Source organism: Saccoglossus kowalevskii, chromosome 9 (genome assembly GCF_978046115.1).
Source record: "Saccoglossus kowalevskii chromosome 9, keSacKowa6.1, whole genome shotgun sequence".
NCBI classification, from domain to species: Eukaryota; Metazoa; Hemichordata; class Enteropneusta; family Harrimaniidae; genus Saccoglossus; species Saccoglossus kowalevskii.
In genome coordinates this window covers 17,511,202-17,528,361 of record NC_140649.1, presented here as the reverse complement: position 1 = coordinate 17,528,361, position 17,160 = coordinate 17,511,202, and the positions used below count along the sequence as shown (strand labels likewise).

At 34.4% G+C, this 17,160-nt stretch overlaps 2 protein-coding genes across 3 annotated transcripts; one reads left to right on the top strand and one right to left on the bottom strand.

The window, feature by feature from the left end:
- Nucleotides 1–211: 211 nt before the first annotated feature.
- On the bottom strand, nucleotides 212–13,220 carry LOC102807044 (glutathione peroxidase-like). 2 transcript variants are annotated; one of them, XM_006823315.3, is made up of 7 exons: nucleotides 13,080–13,220; nucleotides 10,722–10,822; nucleotides 10,007–10,154; nucleotides 8,357–8,505; nucleotides 6,484–6,508; nucleotides 4,461–4,520; nucleotides 212–1,671 (listed from the first exon to the last, which is right to left on the bottom strand). In XM_006823315.3, the coding sequence occupies exons 1-7, from the start codon at nucleotides 13,173–13,175 to the stop codon at nucleotides 1,639–1,641; spliced, it is 612 nt and encodes a 203-aa protein (XP_006823378.3). In that variant the 5' UTR covers nucleotides 13,176–13,220; the 3' UTR covers nucleotides 212–1,638. The 2 variants fall into 2 exon arrangements, with proteins under 2 accessions (XP_006823378.3, XP_085359362.1); XM_085503236.1 differs by lacking the exon at nucleotides 6,484–6,508 and adding an exon at nucleotides 6,379–6,403.
- A 206-nt stretch (nucleotides 13,221–13,426) lies between these two features.
- Nucleotides 13,427–16,710, top strand: LOC100370776 (NADH dehydrogenase [ubiquinone] 1 beta subcomplex subunit 7-like). Its single transcript, XM_085503234.1, has 3 exons — nucleotides 13,427–13,582; nucleotides 14,626–14,794; nucleotides 16,220–16,710. Exons 1-3 carry the CDS (start codon nucleotides 13,471–13,473, stop codon nucleotides 16,317–16,319), a joined length of 381 nt encoding a protein of 126 aa, XP_085359360.1. The 5' UTR covers nucleotides 13,427–13,470; the 3' UTR covers nucleotides 16,320–16,710.
- Nucleotides 16,711–17,160: the final 450 nt, after the last annotated feature.

Sequence of the window (17,160 nt, the reverse complement as noted above, 5' to 3'; positions counted from 1 at the left end):
CAAAATAGCCAACAGTCGGCTATAGCTTCCAGATTGGATGCAGATTTCTGTTTGTGATCTTGCTTCCAGTATTTACCTTGTATTGTGAATTTCACAACACTATCAAACTTACCGTATATGTCTATTTAAATGTGTGTTTTTTTTAACAGAAAAAAATGAATACTTTCACTACAGCAGACACATGCTACAAACAAATACCCAGACTCAAGTCTTACACAATTCATTTTAAATTCAGTAAGAAAGGAAATGTTACACATCTCTCAAGAATAATTATAAAATAAGTACAGATCCTGGTTTCCATAGTGATTTCCTCCTAATCGGACCCGTCACCTGCCATTCAATACTATATTAATTGCACTCAGAATAAACCAATTAATTTCTAAAAACATGGGATTCTTACTGCTTTTTTTTTTACATTCATGTAATGATAATAAAATTGCTTTCAAACCTGAGCTCATGAAAAGTTCAATGTTAGATGTACATTTTAAAAACAAATGATTTGACAAACAGAAGTTTGTCTCATTGCATAATCAAACTTTTAATTGTAGCTGGCACAGCCACACACTGAAACGCACTGTATGTCTTTGGTTCTACTATCTGTATTTTCATGATGCAACATATTTTCAGAAGAACACCTCTTTTTGAAATCTGTATTCTACCAGTAATGTTGTCTGACGAGATGATTCATGAGCAACCACTAAATACATTTTTAAAAAAATTGCACAAAGTCATCATTCATCCATACATGTACCTCACTAACATTACTAGCTGCATTACAGAGTTGAGACATGTTGAATTATCAGTGCCGCCTTGATTGACACTAACATCTCAGTGTGGTACTGTTTTAAGTCACATGATCACTTGACATTACTGTACAAGTAATCACGAGTAGCTGCAAATGCTGCTGCACCAAACACCATGGTTACATATATCGAGAATGAAGCTGACGAGAATCAAATAAATAAAACTCAACAAGATCTTAGTGGTATTTGCGTTCACATGTAGTTAGTTTGAAATTTGTATTCGAAATTTATTGTAGTTATGTCATTGGCAAGTTGGCATGCTGGTACTATCTAAACTTAGATCACCACACTAAAAACTACATTAAACTTCTTTCACAATCCCTTTCCATCTTGCAGCGTACAGATAAAATATTTCAACAATTATGTATTTGTACAGGGTTAGATTTCACTATAGTGTGTGGCAATGAATGCTACAGCATCACTATCGTGGTTATGAATACATTATCAGGAATGACTAAAAAAAAATTACCTCCCAATTAGCGAAAAACAAAATCTTATACTTGAACTGTCAAACCATCTTATACTGATTATATATCAAATACTTTTTTTATTCCCCATTAAACATGAATATATAATTACATGTCAGGTATCAATATTGGTACCAACTTGACAACCATGTGAAAAACCAACAGTGAACTTTTAAAATATGACATGACATTCACGTTTCATTTACTCGATGCAGGCACGCAATGTATCAGGTTAATCCCACCCATGGATGGGTTTTAAGATTAACCGTCATATAGCAAGAATAAATGAGTGTCTGTAATGATACTTTACAGTTCCATGTTGTCATCCTCACACGCTGTATTTTCTTGTTAGACATTCATCTGTAATTCTACCAAAACTTGTCAAAGTCCTTTTCAACAGTCTGTGAAATGAAGAACAAGTATGATTTAGTATCAATCTCATTGTGATATGACGTTAAAAAGCAATGTTAAAAAGCTCTCACTGTCACTGTATCATGTCTAGGCAATGTTAAAAAGCTCTCACTGTCACTGTATCATGTCCAGGCAATGTTGAAAAGCTCACACTGTCACTATCATGTCTAGGCAATGTTGAAAAGCTCTCACTGTCACTATCATGTCTAGGCAATGTTGAAAGGCTCACACTGTCACTATCATGTCTAGGCAATGTTGAAAAGCTCACACTGTCACTGTATCATGTCTAGGCAATGTTGAAAAGCTCACACTGTCACTATCATGTCTAGGCAATGTTGAAAAGCTCACACTGTCACTATCATGTCTAGGCAATGTTGAAAAGCTCACACTGTCACTATCATGTCTAGGCAATGTTGAAAAGCTCACACTGTCACTATTATGTCTAGGCATTGTTGGAAAGCTCACAATGTCGCTATCATGTCTAGGCAATGTTGAAAAGCTCACACTGTCACTATCATGTCTAGACAATGTTGAAAGGCTCACACTGTCACTATCATGTCTAGGCAATGTTGAAAAGCTCACACTGTCACTATCTTGTCTAGACAATGTTGAAAGGCTCACACTGTCACTATTATGTCCAGGCAATGTTGAAAAGCTCACACTGTCACTATCATGTCTAGGCAATGTTGAAAAGCTCACACAGTCACTATCATGTCCTGGCAATGTTGAAAAGCTCACAATGTCGCTATCATGTCTAGGCAATGTTGAAAAGCTCACACTGTCACTATCATGTCTAGGCAATGTTGAAAAGCTCACACTGTCACTATCATGTCTAGGCAATGTTGAAAGGCTCACACTGTCACTATCTTGTCTAGACAATGTTGAAAGGCTCACACTGTCACTATTATGTCCAGGCAATGTTGAAAAGCTCACACTGTCACTATCATGTCCTGGCAATGTTGAAAAGCTCACACTGTCGCTATCATGTCCAGGCAATGTTGAAAAGCTCACACTGTCGCTATCATGTCTAGGCAATGTTGAAAAACTCACACTGTCACTATCATGTCTAGACAATGTTGAAAGGCTCACACTGTCACTGTATCATGTCTAGGCAATGTTGAAAAGCTCACACTGTCACTATCATGTCTAGGCAATGTTGAAAAGCTCACACTGTCACTATCATGTCTAGGCAATGTTGAAAAGCTCACACTGTCACTATCATGTCCAGGCAATGTTGAAAAACTCACACTGTCACTATCATGTCTAGGCAATGTTGAAAAGCTCACACTGTCACTATCATGTCTAGGCAATGTTGAAAAGCTCACACTGTCACTATCATGTCCAGGCAATGTTGAAAAGCTCACACTGTCACTATCATGTCCAGGCAATGTTGAAAAGCTCACACTGTCACTATCATGTCCAGGCAATGTTGAAAAGCTCACACTGTCACTATCATGTCTAGGCAATGTTGAAAAGCTCACACTGTCACTATCATGTCTAGGCAATGTTGAAAAGCTCACACTGTCACTATCATGTCTAGGCAATGTTGAAAAGCTCACACTGTCACTATCATGTCTAGGCAATGTTGAAAGGCTCACACTGTCACTATTATGTCCAGGCAATGTTGAAAAGCTCACACTGTCACTATCATGTCTAGGCAATGTTGAAAATCTCACACTGTCGCTATAATGTCTAGGCAATGTTGAAAAGCTCACACTGTCACTATCATGTCTAGACAATGTTGAAAGGCTCACACTGTCACTATCATGTCTAGGCAATGTTGAAAGGCTCACACTGTCACTATCTTGTCTAGACAATGTTGAATGGCTCACACTGTCACTATTATGTCCAGGCAATGTTGAAAAGCTCACACTGTCACTATCATGTCTAGGCAATGTTGAAAAGCTCACACTGTCACTATCATGTCTAGGCAATGTTGAAAGGCTCACACTGTCACTATCTTGTCTAGACAATGTTGAAAGGCTCACACTGTCACTATTATGTCCAGGCAATGTTGAAAAGCTCACACTGTCACTATCATGTCCTGGCAATGTTGAAAAGCTCACACTGTCGCTATCATGTCCAGGCAATGTTGAAAAGCTCACACTGTCGCTATCATGTCTAGGCAATGTTGAAAAACTCACACTGTCACTATCATGTCTAGACAATGTTGAAAGGCTCACACTGTCACTGTATCATGTCTAGGCAATGTTGAAAAGCTCACACTGTCACTATTATGTCTAGGCAATGTTGAAAAGCTCACACTGTCACTATCATGTCTAGGCAATGTTGAAAAGCTCACACTGTCACTATCATGTCCAGGCAATGTTGAAAAGCTCACATTGTCACTATCATGTCTAGGCAATGTTGAAAAGCTCACACTGTCACTATCATGTCTAGGCAATGTTGAAAAGCTCACACTGTCACTATCATGTCTAGGCAATGTTGAAAAGCTCACACTGTCACTATCATGTCCAGGCAATGTTGAAAAGCTCACACTGTCACTATCATGTCCAGGCAATGTTGAAAAGCTCACACTGTCACTATCATGTCTAGGCAATGTTGAAAAGCTCACACTGTCACTATCATGTCTAGGCAATGTTGAAAAGCTCACACTGTCACTATCATGTCTAGGCAATGTTGAAAAGCTCACACTGTCACTATCATGTCTAGGCAATGTTGAAAATCTCACACTGTCACTATCATGTCTAGGCAATGAAGAACACCCAACACACTTTGTATTAATACAGTTTTCAATATGAAGACAATAATCACTCACGAATGGTTCTGTATTGGGAGAATAACGTTTGACAGGCTGACCATTCTTGTCAACTAAAAACTAAAACAAACAATATTAATAGTTAATAAAATAGTCATAGTATGGCATCTCTGTGTACTGCATTAAACCCAAATAGCTACAGTTCACCAAATATTAAGTCATTATATGAAACTTTATACAAGACTGCAAGCTCAATAGATAAGTTGGAGTTTTGATTTGATCTATGCTAAACTACTAATTTTCTGACTGTCAGTGTTGTTTGTAAATCGATATGTTGTAATGGATACACAGCTTTCCTGGTTTGACCACGCTGAATGAAATTCACATGCAAGCTGCATGTCCGCATAATTTTACTCCTATTAATTCTCAACCTTGTGAAAATGATTATTTTCACAATTGCAAATACAAATTTTAAACAAGCAGCCTCTCGGCTGAGATAGCTCCGTTGTTAGTAATGCACATTTCAATTAAAGAACAGAAGATATCATTAGAAAATGAACAATACGTATAGTATCAATGCAATAGGACTTGCTGTTTTCAACAAGAATTCAAAAATATCATTTTTGACCATAAATGATTGTGGTTTTTAACAAGAAGAAAATATCACTTTTTACCAAAAATGACAAAAATATTCATCAAAATTAGAGAATTGAAGATATCATCATAAAATGAACAAATTTGAGAGTGGTCCATATGTAGTATCTATATATGTAATATCAAAGCAATTGGACTTGTGGTTTTTAACAAGAAGTTGAAAATATCACTTTTTACCAAAAATGATAAAAATATTCACCAAAATTAGAAAATTAAAGATATCATTATGAAATGAACAAATTTGAGAGTGGTCCACATGTAGTACCTATATATGTAATATCAAAGCAATTGGACTTGTGGTTTTTAACAAGAAGTCAAAAGTATCACTTTTTACCAAAAATGACAAAAATATTCACCAAATTTAGAGAATTAAAGATATCATTACAAAATGAACAAATCTGAGGGAGGTCCACATGTCGTACCTATATATGTAATATCAAAGCAGTTGGACTTGTCATTTTTAACAAGAAGTCGAAAGTATCACTTTTTACCAAAAATGACAAAAATATTCACCGAAATTAGAAAATTAAAGATATCATTATGAAATGAACAAATCTGAGAGTGGTCCACATGTAGTACCTATATATGTAATATCAAAGCAATTGGAATTGCGGTTTCTAACAAGAAGTTGAAAATATCACTTTTTACCAAAAATGACAAATATATTCACCAAAATTAGAGAATTGAAGATATGATCATGAAATGAACAAATCTGAGAGAGGTCTACCCAAGGTACATATACACCAAGTATCAAAGCATTCAGACTTGTAGTTTTCAAGAAGAAGTCGAAAATGTAAAACATTGACACGGACAATGGACACCGGACGACGACGGACAATCACTCATATGATAAGCTCCGCTCGACAAAGTCGACAGCACAGCTAAAAAATGCAGCTCGTTACTCTTTAATTATGTTTTAATTATAATGTATATGCATTCAAAAATGGGCAAATCAAGATGGTAATTAAATGACCATATAAGTACATGCATAGATAAATTAACATAATTCCTTATGCAAAAAATAATGACCTATACATAAACATGCAGTACCTGCATTTCCACATTTAATTAATAATAATAATAACTTTATTCTCCTTATTATAACAAATAGAATCAAAAACTAAATACAATGCAAGAACATAAGTGAGAATAGGATCAGAAAATAACAGTCAGGTGACTGCTAATCTAATCCGTTCCCACCATCTTAAATAAATAGGCATAATAATTAATTGAATAACACCTTGATTAGAGTTCATATGTCCATGCACCTTGAGATACATCATGCTCTATGATAAGTATGTCTGCATTACAGTGACAGTCTTACCTTGGTAAAATTCCATTTAATAGAACTGTGGTAAATATCATGAGGGAGGAGAAAGAAAGGAATACAGCGTTAAAACAGTTTATTTGTATCTATATAAAAACTCACCTTAGTAAAGTTCCACTTGATGAAACTGTAACATTATAATGTTAGAAAAAATATTAAATATGAATATCATATATAGTTAGTAGAAAAAATTGTTTTATAAGAGACACTGCTGTGTTATTGCCATAGAGGGCACACTTTTAGTGTGTAGTCATAGAGTTGCCATAGAGGGCATACTTTTATTGAGTAGCCATAGAGGGCATACTATTATCGAGTTAAAATGTAAATAAAAGGTGTTGTATGATTTTTTTGATGTGTGCAATGTATAGTAAAACTAAGCATGCCAACATTTGTGATTAATTTATGATTATCTTTGAATTATTATATTGATAGAAAGAAGTTATTCACAGACGAACATGATTAATTATTAAAAATGACAATTCAAATATAGCAAAAAGCACCTGAACTTGTTTCCATAGAAACCACAACTTTGTGACTTTTATTATTCCCTACTTTGGTGGCTATTTTGATTTGAACACAAACAACTGAGCACAAACACTTAAACCGATTAATTATTTTTAAATGAAAACAAACAGCCTGTCAGCTGAGATACAAATGTAGCTCCGCTGTTAGCAATGCACATTTCAATTAAGAAGAATATGTATAGTATCAAAGCAATCAGCCCAGCTGTTTTTAACAAGAAGTCGAAATCACTTTTACCAAAAATAACAAAAATATTAAGCAAAATTAGAGAATTAAAGATATCATCATAAAATGAACAAATCTGAGAGGGGTCCACATGTAGTATCTATATATTTAATATCAAAGCAATTGGACTTGCGGTTTTTAACAAGAAGTCGAAAATATCACTATGTAAGAGAGGTCTACCCCAGGTACATACACACCAAGTATCAAAGCATTCAGGCTTGTAGTTTTCAAGAAGAAGTCGAAAAAGTAAAACATTGACACGGACGACAGACGCCGATGACTGACGCCGACAGACAATCACTCATATTATAAGCTCCGCTCGACAAAGTCGACAGCGGAGCTAAAAATATAGATAACTATACAAGCAGCCTGTTGGCTGATATAACTTCACTGTTTCAGCAGCGTAATGAAGAAAAAAAATATCAAATCAAATCAAATCAAGATAACAAGAAAATTCACTAAAGTGAAAAAAGTTATCTACATTAAAATGAATTAATCTGATAGAAGGAATCAAATCAATTTGACAGTGGTAATTCCAAGGTACCAACATATAAAATATCCAAATTTGGCTAGTGGTTGTACACCTTGGCTCTTTATATAAAACTATAAAAATACACCGCACTCATTTGACTTAGTGCATCATAGTCAACTAAACACCAACCCCTCACTTTTGTTTCACATTCAATAGTGCAGAAAAACAGCATGGCGGATATTACTTTGCATCAAGACGGGTGCCAATAATTTGTACACAATACATTCTAATGCTATGTAAATTTTATTGCAATAATTTGTTTCTTCGTTGTTAAAATGTTGTGGAAATCAATAATGGCAATGCAATTCATTTGGTAATTTTATTTTTCCCCAAAAAGATGCGATATTCCTCCTAATCTGGACATGGTGAACAAAAATTGTCAATTGGATAACTTTTCGAGGAGGGTGCTCAACTAAGACCAACCAGCCATAACATGATTTACAAAGCTGAGTACCCTGGATTCTAAGTCGAACAAGTATTGATAAATTTGTTCATTTACAGTCATATTAATCGATTCAAGTGCCTGTGTGTGCAACGGAGGTTCATTCCAAAAGTTTTTTCTTCATTCTTTCCCAGTCACAGAAAATTCCCAAAAGTATTCTAGCCATGTTCATTGAGGTATTTTAATGAATAATTCTATTCATGTAAATAAATGAAAAAAGTGAATCCAATGTGACAACTTGAAATGATACTTACTTGCCCAATGTTCCCTTTTGTTTGATTTTCAGATAACTATACAGTGGATGGGCTTCACTGCCATTGACATTGATCTTAGAAAACATATCAAACTGTACTCCATATTTACCAGTGGCAAATTTCTTGATTTCCTCATTAGTCCCTGGTTCCTATAAAACAAATACAGCTTTCGGTTCCCTGGTTGCGATGTTACTGTGCCCACAACAGAAAGAAGGGGGTCGATTTTAAAGCATTGGGTCGTGAGCCAATTTTCCCTGAATATGCAATCTTTCTATGGTACTGCCTAGAAATATCTTGCAATGCAAATATGAATACTAAGATCATATTTTGTTCAATTTTATTGTGTCTGTATGAATAAAAAACAAGTTTTCCATATTTTATAAACATATTGTAATCTTTGCATCTAATTCAAACTGAAGTTGATAAAGTAAAATATCAGATAATAACATCATATTCTCAATAACCAGAAATGTTTCAATGTTGTGCTTTTGGTTGCTGAGCAAACAGAGAACCCCCAAACTTAGTATAACAAGCCATCCATGGCACAGTCCCCGTTAGTTATCAAATTTATGATATATAGTTTTGTTTATAGTAATTTAGCTGGAATATAAGCATGTCAGGAATATGATTTTTTAACATTAAAAAGATTGACATTTGTATCTGATCGTTAAACAAGTATTTGTCCATATTGAGAGATATTGCTCTGGAACAGCATTAATTAATTAAAACAAAATCAGCCATTTTGAATACACGTATATATCTATAACATGATGTATAATGAATATATAAAATTTGAACATAATCAGTCAGAGCAAGTCAGAGATATGGCTCTAGAAGCCCATTCATTAGAACAAAATGGCCACCAGTCAACCATTTTGAATCCAATCTGAAAAATAACACGGCGTGGATCAGAAACCCGTAATGTCTAACGTATGTACCAAGTTTGAATGAAATCCATCCATAAATGCCAGAAATGCTTGATATTTGATGATTTTTTAGCGCAAAAATGGCCACCATTCGTCCATCTTGAATCAGATCGTAAAAAAAATTGATGTGCATATGTATAATGTCATGTTTGATGTATGTGTGAAGTTTGATTGTGATTGGTCCAGGCACTTTTAGGATACACGTCTGGACGCACGCACACACGGAAGCACGGACACACACACAAGGGTCAAAACCTAAGTAAGTCCCCATTTTCAGACTGCGTTCGAATGGGGACTAATAAAATATCATTTTAATTGTCTTTAGACAAATAAGGTCGCCAAGAGCCTCACGACTTGTTTTTTGTCCCACAAAAAGTGTTTCATTCTTTCTTTGTTCACTATTTACCTAGATCTACCCAACCATAGCACTTGGAACAGTAGACAAAGTGACAGAAAAGAATGGAACACTAGTTGAGGTCCAAAAACTAGTTTTGCAGCTCTCTCATTCTCAGCCAATTACAAATTTATTCCCACATTTTTTCATCACAGAAACTTTTAATTCATTCATTTTCAATTTAGTTGGATACTCAAAATCTTTTGTTCACTGAATTTTATTTCAGAGATCGGTGCAACTAAAAAAAAAACCCTTACAAACAAATGCAAATTTTATTATTGCTAAGGAGAATATTTCAGCACAATCGACAAGCACCAGTGAAAACCTTACCTGTTTACCAAACTGGTTGCAAGGAAAACCCAGAATACGTAGACCTTTGGACTCAGCATACTTAGCGTGCAATTGTTGTAGCTGAGTGTAGTTCTTGTCGGTGAAACCTCACTGAGAGGCAACATTGACAATAAGAACTAGATGGCCTCTGAGAATAAAAAAAAATTAATATTATAATAAAAATAATATAACCCCAAATCCATATTTTTATGTGAACGAAAAATAAAGGATATACTGATTTGATTTTGAATTTATTTTTTATAGTTGAATGTCAAAGTGCTGACCTTGCAGAGAGAAAATATTGGATTGAGATACGGGTACATTTACTACAACCAAATTAACCATCCTCAAATGTGTAGAGCACAGTATTAAGCCAGAAAATGCCCCCAAAAAATAGTTTTGCATTTGTCAAATCCCACGCGATGTTTTGACATCATTATGATGTTTTTTTTTGTCCTGTTTTTACGTTTTATTTCACACATAACGTGGAATCAAATGGTTTATTTGAACATTGCACTGAAGCTTAGCATTCCTGTACAAATACAACCACAACAGTTTAGTATTGAATACTATTGAAAAAAGGTTCACATTAATAAATAATATTGAAATAAACAACATACAGATGAATTTCAAAATAGACTGATTTTAATTATAAAATTAGATTTTATGAAAAACAAAGGGATTTATTTATAAATCAACACATAACAGTGAATACCTGTATTTTTCTAACGAGACATCGTTCCCATCAATATCCTTTGCATCAAATTCAAAAATTGAATTTGCCTTCTTCCACCAATCCTTAGGTTTGGCCTCTGCCTGCAATGAAAATATAATTACCCCTATGAATTCCACATTTTTTTCATCCAAAATTTGGGTTCAAAATTATGCACATATTTATTTTCTGTGATCTCTATTTTAATTTTCCAAATCTGAGATACAACACCCTGATTGTTTTTTTTTTAAATGTGGAAAAACATTATACTGATATGATAATGTTACCTTGACCTTTGAACCCAAAATTTAGCAAGGGGGACATGTGTTCCAATTTTGAATTACATGAAATTGAGTCAACCCTGCTGTCATTTCACCCCTACACTGTATAGTGTAATTTGACAAGAGTACATTTCTCATTGCTAAAATATTTGACGGTACACAAATTGTGCTGTGCAGTGGTGAAATAGCGGGGAAAAAACTATGCCCACAAGTTGTGGTGTTGTGCACATTGACCTGAGAAATATTAACATTAGGCCTTAATTAAGATAAGCTAATTGTTGATTTTAATAATAATAATAATTTTAAAAAAGATATTAGCTTGTCAGATGTGGAAAACGTGATGAACGAAATAAGAATATACATTTGGCCAATTAAAATTAATAGACTAAGTGTGTTTCTGGTAATATTGAAAAGGTAGGGCAGGTAGGAATAGCTTTTTATTTTATGAAAATTAATTATTCTCAATTCATTATTCCATGTACACAGCAGCTTGGTCCATATTGTTATATGACAGTATTTTTCAATAATACACCGCATCTTACGTGTACAGTTTGACATTTTGGTTCAAAAATAAAGAATTTCAAGTAGAGCTGAAAGGTGTACCTACAAGTACCTATTTTCCAGTTTGACCTTGAAAAGATACACGACTCGGTCTGAAACTTTAGGCAAGGTACTGGAAAGGCATTACTTTTTTTTTTAATTTGGCCTTTACTATGATATCTGATAAAAAAGAGCAAACCATGAAAAAATGAATTTTGTCCTTAAATAAATACATATTATTTTGATTATACATATACATGGATGTGTGCCCACTTATATGTAAATTATGTGATGAAATTTGAACGTCAACGTAACCAATTCTACATGGTACATTGTCAGATATACTCAAATACCATTCTTCACTGAAAGTTTTCAATTTACAAAAGGTCAAATATTCAGATTAAAATAATATTTGGTTATGTGAGATCAGATCAAATACCAGTGACTATAGCTATCAATTATAGTTAAAATAACAAACTCAGGTGGACCCCGACAAAAATTCCCATTCAGGTTTCATGCCACAAATTTCAATAAAGCGTTGGCGTTTAGGTGAATTTCTCCAAAAAAAACTAGTTACAAATATCGAAATATTGTTCTAATTTGCTGAAACCACAAAAAAACGGTCGAGGTAATCAATATGTTGATAGGATGATAGTAATTGGTGGTAAAAGCGGAATAAACAAATCATGCCTGATGAGGGTGACGTTTTATTTGCATACTGTTAACTGTTGTGAGGAGGCTAGATGAATTTTAGTAGTTCATTTGAATTAATTATCTCTGATTGATTTGCATAAAAAAGAATTATTTTAGCAAATCTCAGAAGTATTGGGGCAGCAAGTTACCGGGGTAGCAAACTTTCATACTAATTCACTGATACTTTGGTTTTGACAAAGCAGACTTGCAACAATCAATTTTGCACGCTCTTCAGCCCTGTAAAACCTCATAAACTTATTTTGGAAATGATTAATACCATTTTAATGGTGGCAGAATGAAGGGTAATCTGTAGGTATCTGCTTTAGTCAAAATCAGAGTAGTTAGAGAATGAGTGAGCAAGTTTACTAACTTGATGATGCCATAATACTTCCGAGACTTGATGTAATTTAATTGTTATATACCATTTTACAAGTTTTTGTTGAGTCATCTTTCGTAAGATGAAAACAGATCACGAGTTCAGTGTATAATGCTGACGTCATGAAAACCCCATTAATAGTGCTGCATTGTGGATAGCGTGCAATTCACAATAAATACCGTGTACTATAGCGAGTGTTACTTACTCTAATTGTAGTACATATACACCAGGATGTGCCAGTTTCGAAATCAATAATTGCACATTGAATCCAACATTACATGCTATACCGACGACTGTTGTGTCTAGTTGTATACGCCCATCTCACCCGTGCAATGTACCCGGCGTCACGCCATATGAGTGGTAAAACAATGTTTTGGATGAGACTAAATATAATTAAGTTAGTTTTCAATTTATGACAATCATACATATTATTGCTTATCATACACCCAAAAAGTGAATACATCGACTTACCATATTGGAGAAACGAGTTGCTATTTGCTGTAATGAAGAAATGTGCTTCAATCGACGAGATGAGCCAAGACAAGACCTTCGCACACAAATAAACATGAACGTTTTGTTATCTTGCAGCCTGCAAAATGATTAATGTCTGGCATCAATAGCGACCTCAAACGTTGACTCGGGAAAACAAAAATTTGCAAAACTACATTCGAACTGTTTTTAACAATTAAACTATGAAATTTAAAAAAAGCTGAACATTTTTTAATATAGACCTTTTTTAATTGGAAATGTATTAATAATAACACAAATTATTGTTTAATAAATGTATGTGAGCCACATTTCAACTTCGGGAACATTCGACAAATATCGGCGTTTCCGAGGAGCCGGTATTATCAACAGCAAAATGGGGCATATGTGGTCGGCGTACGTGACACAACCAAGCATAAGTCCAGATTTAAACAACATACCAACATTTGATCCCATGTATGGTTTCCCTAATGGTAGAAAAGAGAGAGGTGAGTAAAGGAAGAATTGCAATTCGAATCATTATTTTACAGCCACAAAATGTAGGAAATGTGTGCGTTTTTGGAACCTCTGTGCAAGTTTTCGAGTGAAGTTTTTGTTTTGCGTCCATTAGATATTGCAATCACGCTAATTAAGTAGCAATGTCATAAATACAAACACAATAAAGTGCACAATTTGGTATTGGGCAGTTTTGCTTCAAATGATGATACGAACGAGACTGAACTGTTGTTGTAAATCCCTAACCCTCTTATAGACATGACCTCTATTGACCTGCAATAGACTAGGTAACTGACTTGTAGTTGTACAATGGGGCGGGGATGGGGTGGTGCATACATCTTCGAAACACGAAGTCTCTACCACTTTTGCACTAAAACTTGAGTCAGTTGGCGTCCAAGTGATAATAAAATAAATGCAATTAATTTCCCAATATTTACTATATGGGGGCAGCCATCTTGAATACGACATGAAACTAAATAAAGAGAAAGTTGAGAAACATGTTTTTCAAGATTCCTACAAATCAGGAAAGAAATAACATATTTTCACAGCCAAATGACCTTTTAATCCAAAATGGTTCTATGGGTTTGAGTGGCTATTTTGCTCCACTCTGGCAATTTCAAGTTAAAAAATAAAGAATTGTGTGTCAAGCAAGATACAATATGGGTCATCTTGCTACCATTTACATTCAAAATTGAAATTGTTCTACAGTGAAAGGCAGAAAGCTGTTCCTTGTCTACCCATAATGCTCACACAAGCCTTCAAGTGACATAGCAACTGCAACCACCCTCTCATTCAAAATGAAGGGCTTGCTGATTGGTTGATGTGGAATCAACTTATTCATATTAATTAAAACGTTTATAACATCCCCCACTTTTATGCCATTCACTGTATTACCTGGAGACCTTAAACTAGAGTACTAGTCTACCCATCTATGGTCATAAAAAATAACTTGATAAATGCAGCACCTTCCAGTTAGTCTATTTACCTGAGTTATCTCTGTGGGGTTCCAATATTGTTTGTTTTGTTTTATTCACAGTAATGGTTGCCACGCAGGAAGAGATGGATAAAGCCAAGTTATCACTCCATCAACGTGATTACTGTGCTCATCTGTTAATGGATTTGATGAAATGTGACAGAGACAACTTTCCATGGCGTAATGAATGTAAACATCAACGACATGAATATGAACATTGTGAATATGAAGAGTAAGTTTCTGATACTAAGGAGTTGCCCATTAGAATTTGGGGGGGGTAGAAAGCAAATTCTACAGGGTCCTGACAAGGAAAAATATTTTTACAAAAAAAAAATTGAGAATAACATCCTGAGTAAACAAAATCTGACCTAAAACTATGTGAAAGTATGCTTATGCTACAGGCATTCTCATGCCAAAAGAATATATTCTTAGCTTGACATATTCTTTTCTTGCATATGGTGAGGTGTATTGTCCAATACTTGGCAACAAATTCCCATTAACTCGCTTTAACTTCTATACTTTTCAAATTGATGGTATTAGCATATTAAATGAGGTGAAAATGAATCATAATACAACTTAAATTAAGAAGTATTTCAAGACTAAAATTACACATCTTAGGGGTCTAAAGGCTTGAAAACATGTAACATATATTTGGCGACACATTCATGAAGACAAATATGGGTTCAATTCAGAACAATTTCTTTCTGGGAGGCTGGTGTTCTTGTGAATAGATTCCTACCACATATAGAATAAAATAGTGATTTCTAATTTTTCACTTATGTCTCTCCTGCTGTGGAATTACCCATCAACTTTAATTGAGAATTAAAATAGTTGTTGAGAAATTTCATAAAAATATGCCTCTTTTGTTATAAATTCAGTGTCTGCTAAAGGTGTGTGCTCACTAAAATGAAAATATAGAGGTTCACTTGTATCATCCAAACAGCATTCTGACCAATAACACGACAGCAACTTGTGTTGAAATTCTGAGTACCGGGGTAGTTACATTTTGCTGCTGGCCACATTTAGACAGAAAACATGCGTTCCATATTTTAATATGTGCACTTTAGGTGAAACAGTGCAGAAAAAGACTGTAGTAGTATTTCATCATTTGACAAATCAAAAAAATGTTTTGCAAAACATATATTATAACAGCAGTGTGTAGACCAGCACACATTGTCATACTAGTAATGGTATTTTAAAATACTGTAGAATTTTCGCTTGGAATTTATTTTCACTACTGTGGAATACTTTATTTTCGCTTGGAATTTATTTTCACTGATTTTTGATGAGTTTAATGTGAAATATAGGAAAAAAAAGTATATTCGCTGGATTTTATTTTCACGGAATCATCCCTTCAGTGAAAATAGCGAAAATAAATTCCAAGCGAAAATAAAGTATTCTACAGTATTTTCGCTGAAGGGATGATTCCGTGAAAATAAAATCCAGCGAATATACTTTTTTTCCTATATTACACATTAATCTCATAAAAAATCAGTGAAAATAAATTCAAAGCGAAACGCCCAAAAAGCCTTTTCAGCGAAAATTAATTCCAGCGAAAATGAAGTATTCCACAGTATTTGATTATGGAAAAGTGAGGTTCATAGATACATGCTATTACACTACATTTGTAATGCAATCATTATTTTTTGTCTTTCAGCTATGTTATAAGGATGAAAGAATATGAAAGAGAAAGAAGGTTGTTACAAAGGGCACACCGCAAGAAAATAAAAGAACAGCAAGAAACTCTTGCAGAATAAAAAGCTAAAGAAAAACATCATATAGTGAACTATAGAATTGAATATGGATAGTGAGTGATTTTATAACCAACTGAAATAATGCACCTGAGCTGAAATTATCTTACTGCTACCATATGGTTACATCTATTACTGTTAGTAACATAGACAAGGCACTGATATGTGTAGTAATATTTTGAAATATTATTATTCAGTAATTAAGTTTCAAGTCATATTTTTACAGCAGTGTAGATGTAAATACAGCTTCCTTTGTTAGATGTTCTGTTGTGGTATCGTGACTGGTTTGTACACTATGGGTAATGTTAGTTGTAATGCTGCTCTCCTATGCTGGACTAAATAGCTGTAATATTTTCATTGCATGATTAATAAACCATGTTGGAATTTTTGTCTTAAAGCGTGTGATGTCTTTTAAACATACAACTTCTTTATTTAAGGCCAGGAAAATTTTAAAATGAGGCGATTTTTTTTTTTTTTAAACCAAGCTAAAATGGAGGAAATTTGAGACAAGTGCGAGTACAAGCGCATTTTGGAATGCTTTAGAAGGGAAAAAACTTTGAGGCGCATAGTTCTAAATGATGCGCGTGGAAACTAGAAAGAGATATTTTTTTTCTCAGCCAAATGAGCATTTTAGGTAATTCTCTCAGGTGCTTGTTGATTAGCATTCAAGTGAAAATCCCCGAGTTTAGTTCCCGTTCAGACACAGATTGACCTCCATCCGTGCCCACCTTTATCTTAGACATGTTTTGTAAACACCTGTTACAATGAAACTTCACACGTACATCATGCATCTTGGGGTACGTATGCACGTCTGTTCATTTTCACGATCTGATTCAAGATGGCCGGA

Coding starts and splice junctions, on each gene's coding strand:
- LOC100370776 (XM_085503234.1), top strand. CDS start 13,471: ATGGGGCATATGTGGTCGGCGTACGTGACACAACCAAGCATAAGTCCA. Junction 13,583..14,625: donor TAATGGTAGAAAAGAGAGAG/GTGAGTAAAGGA, acceptor TTTTATTCACAG/TAATGGTTGCCACGCAGGAA. Junction 14,795..16,219: donor GAACATTGTGAATATGAAGA/GTAAGTTTCTGA, acceptor TTTGTCTTTCAG/CTATGTTATAAGGATGAAAG.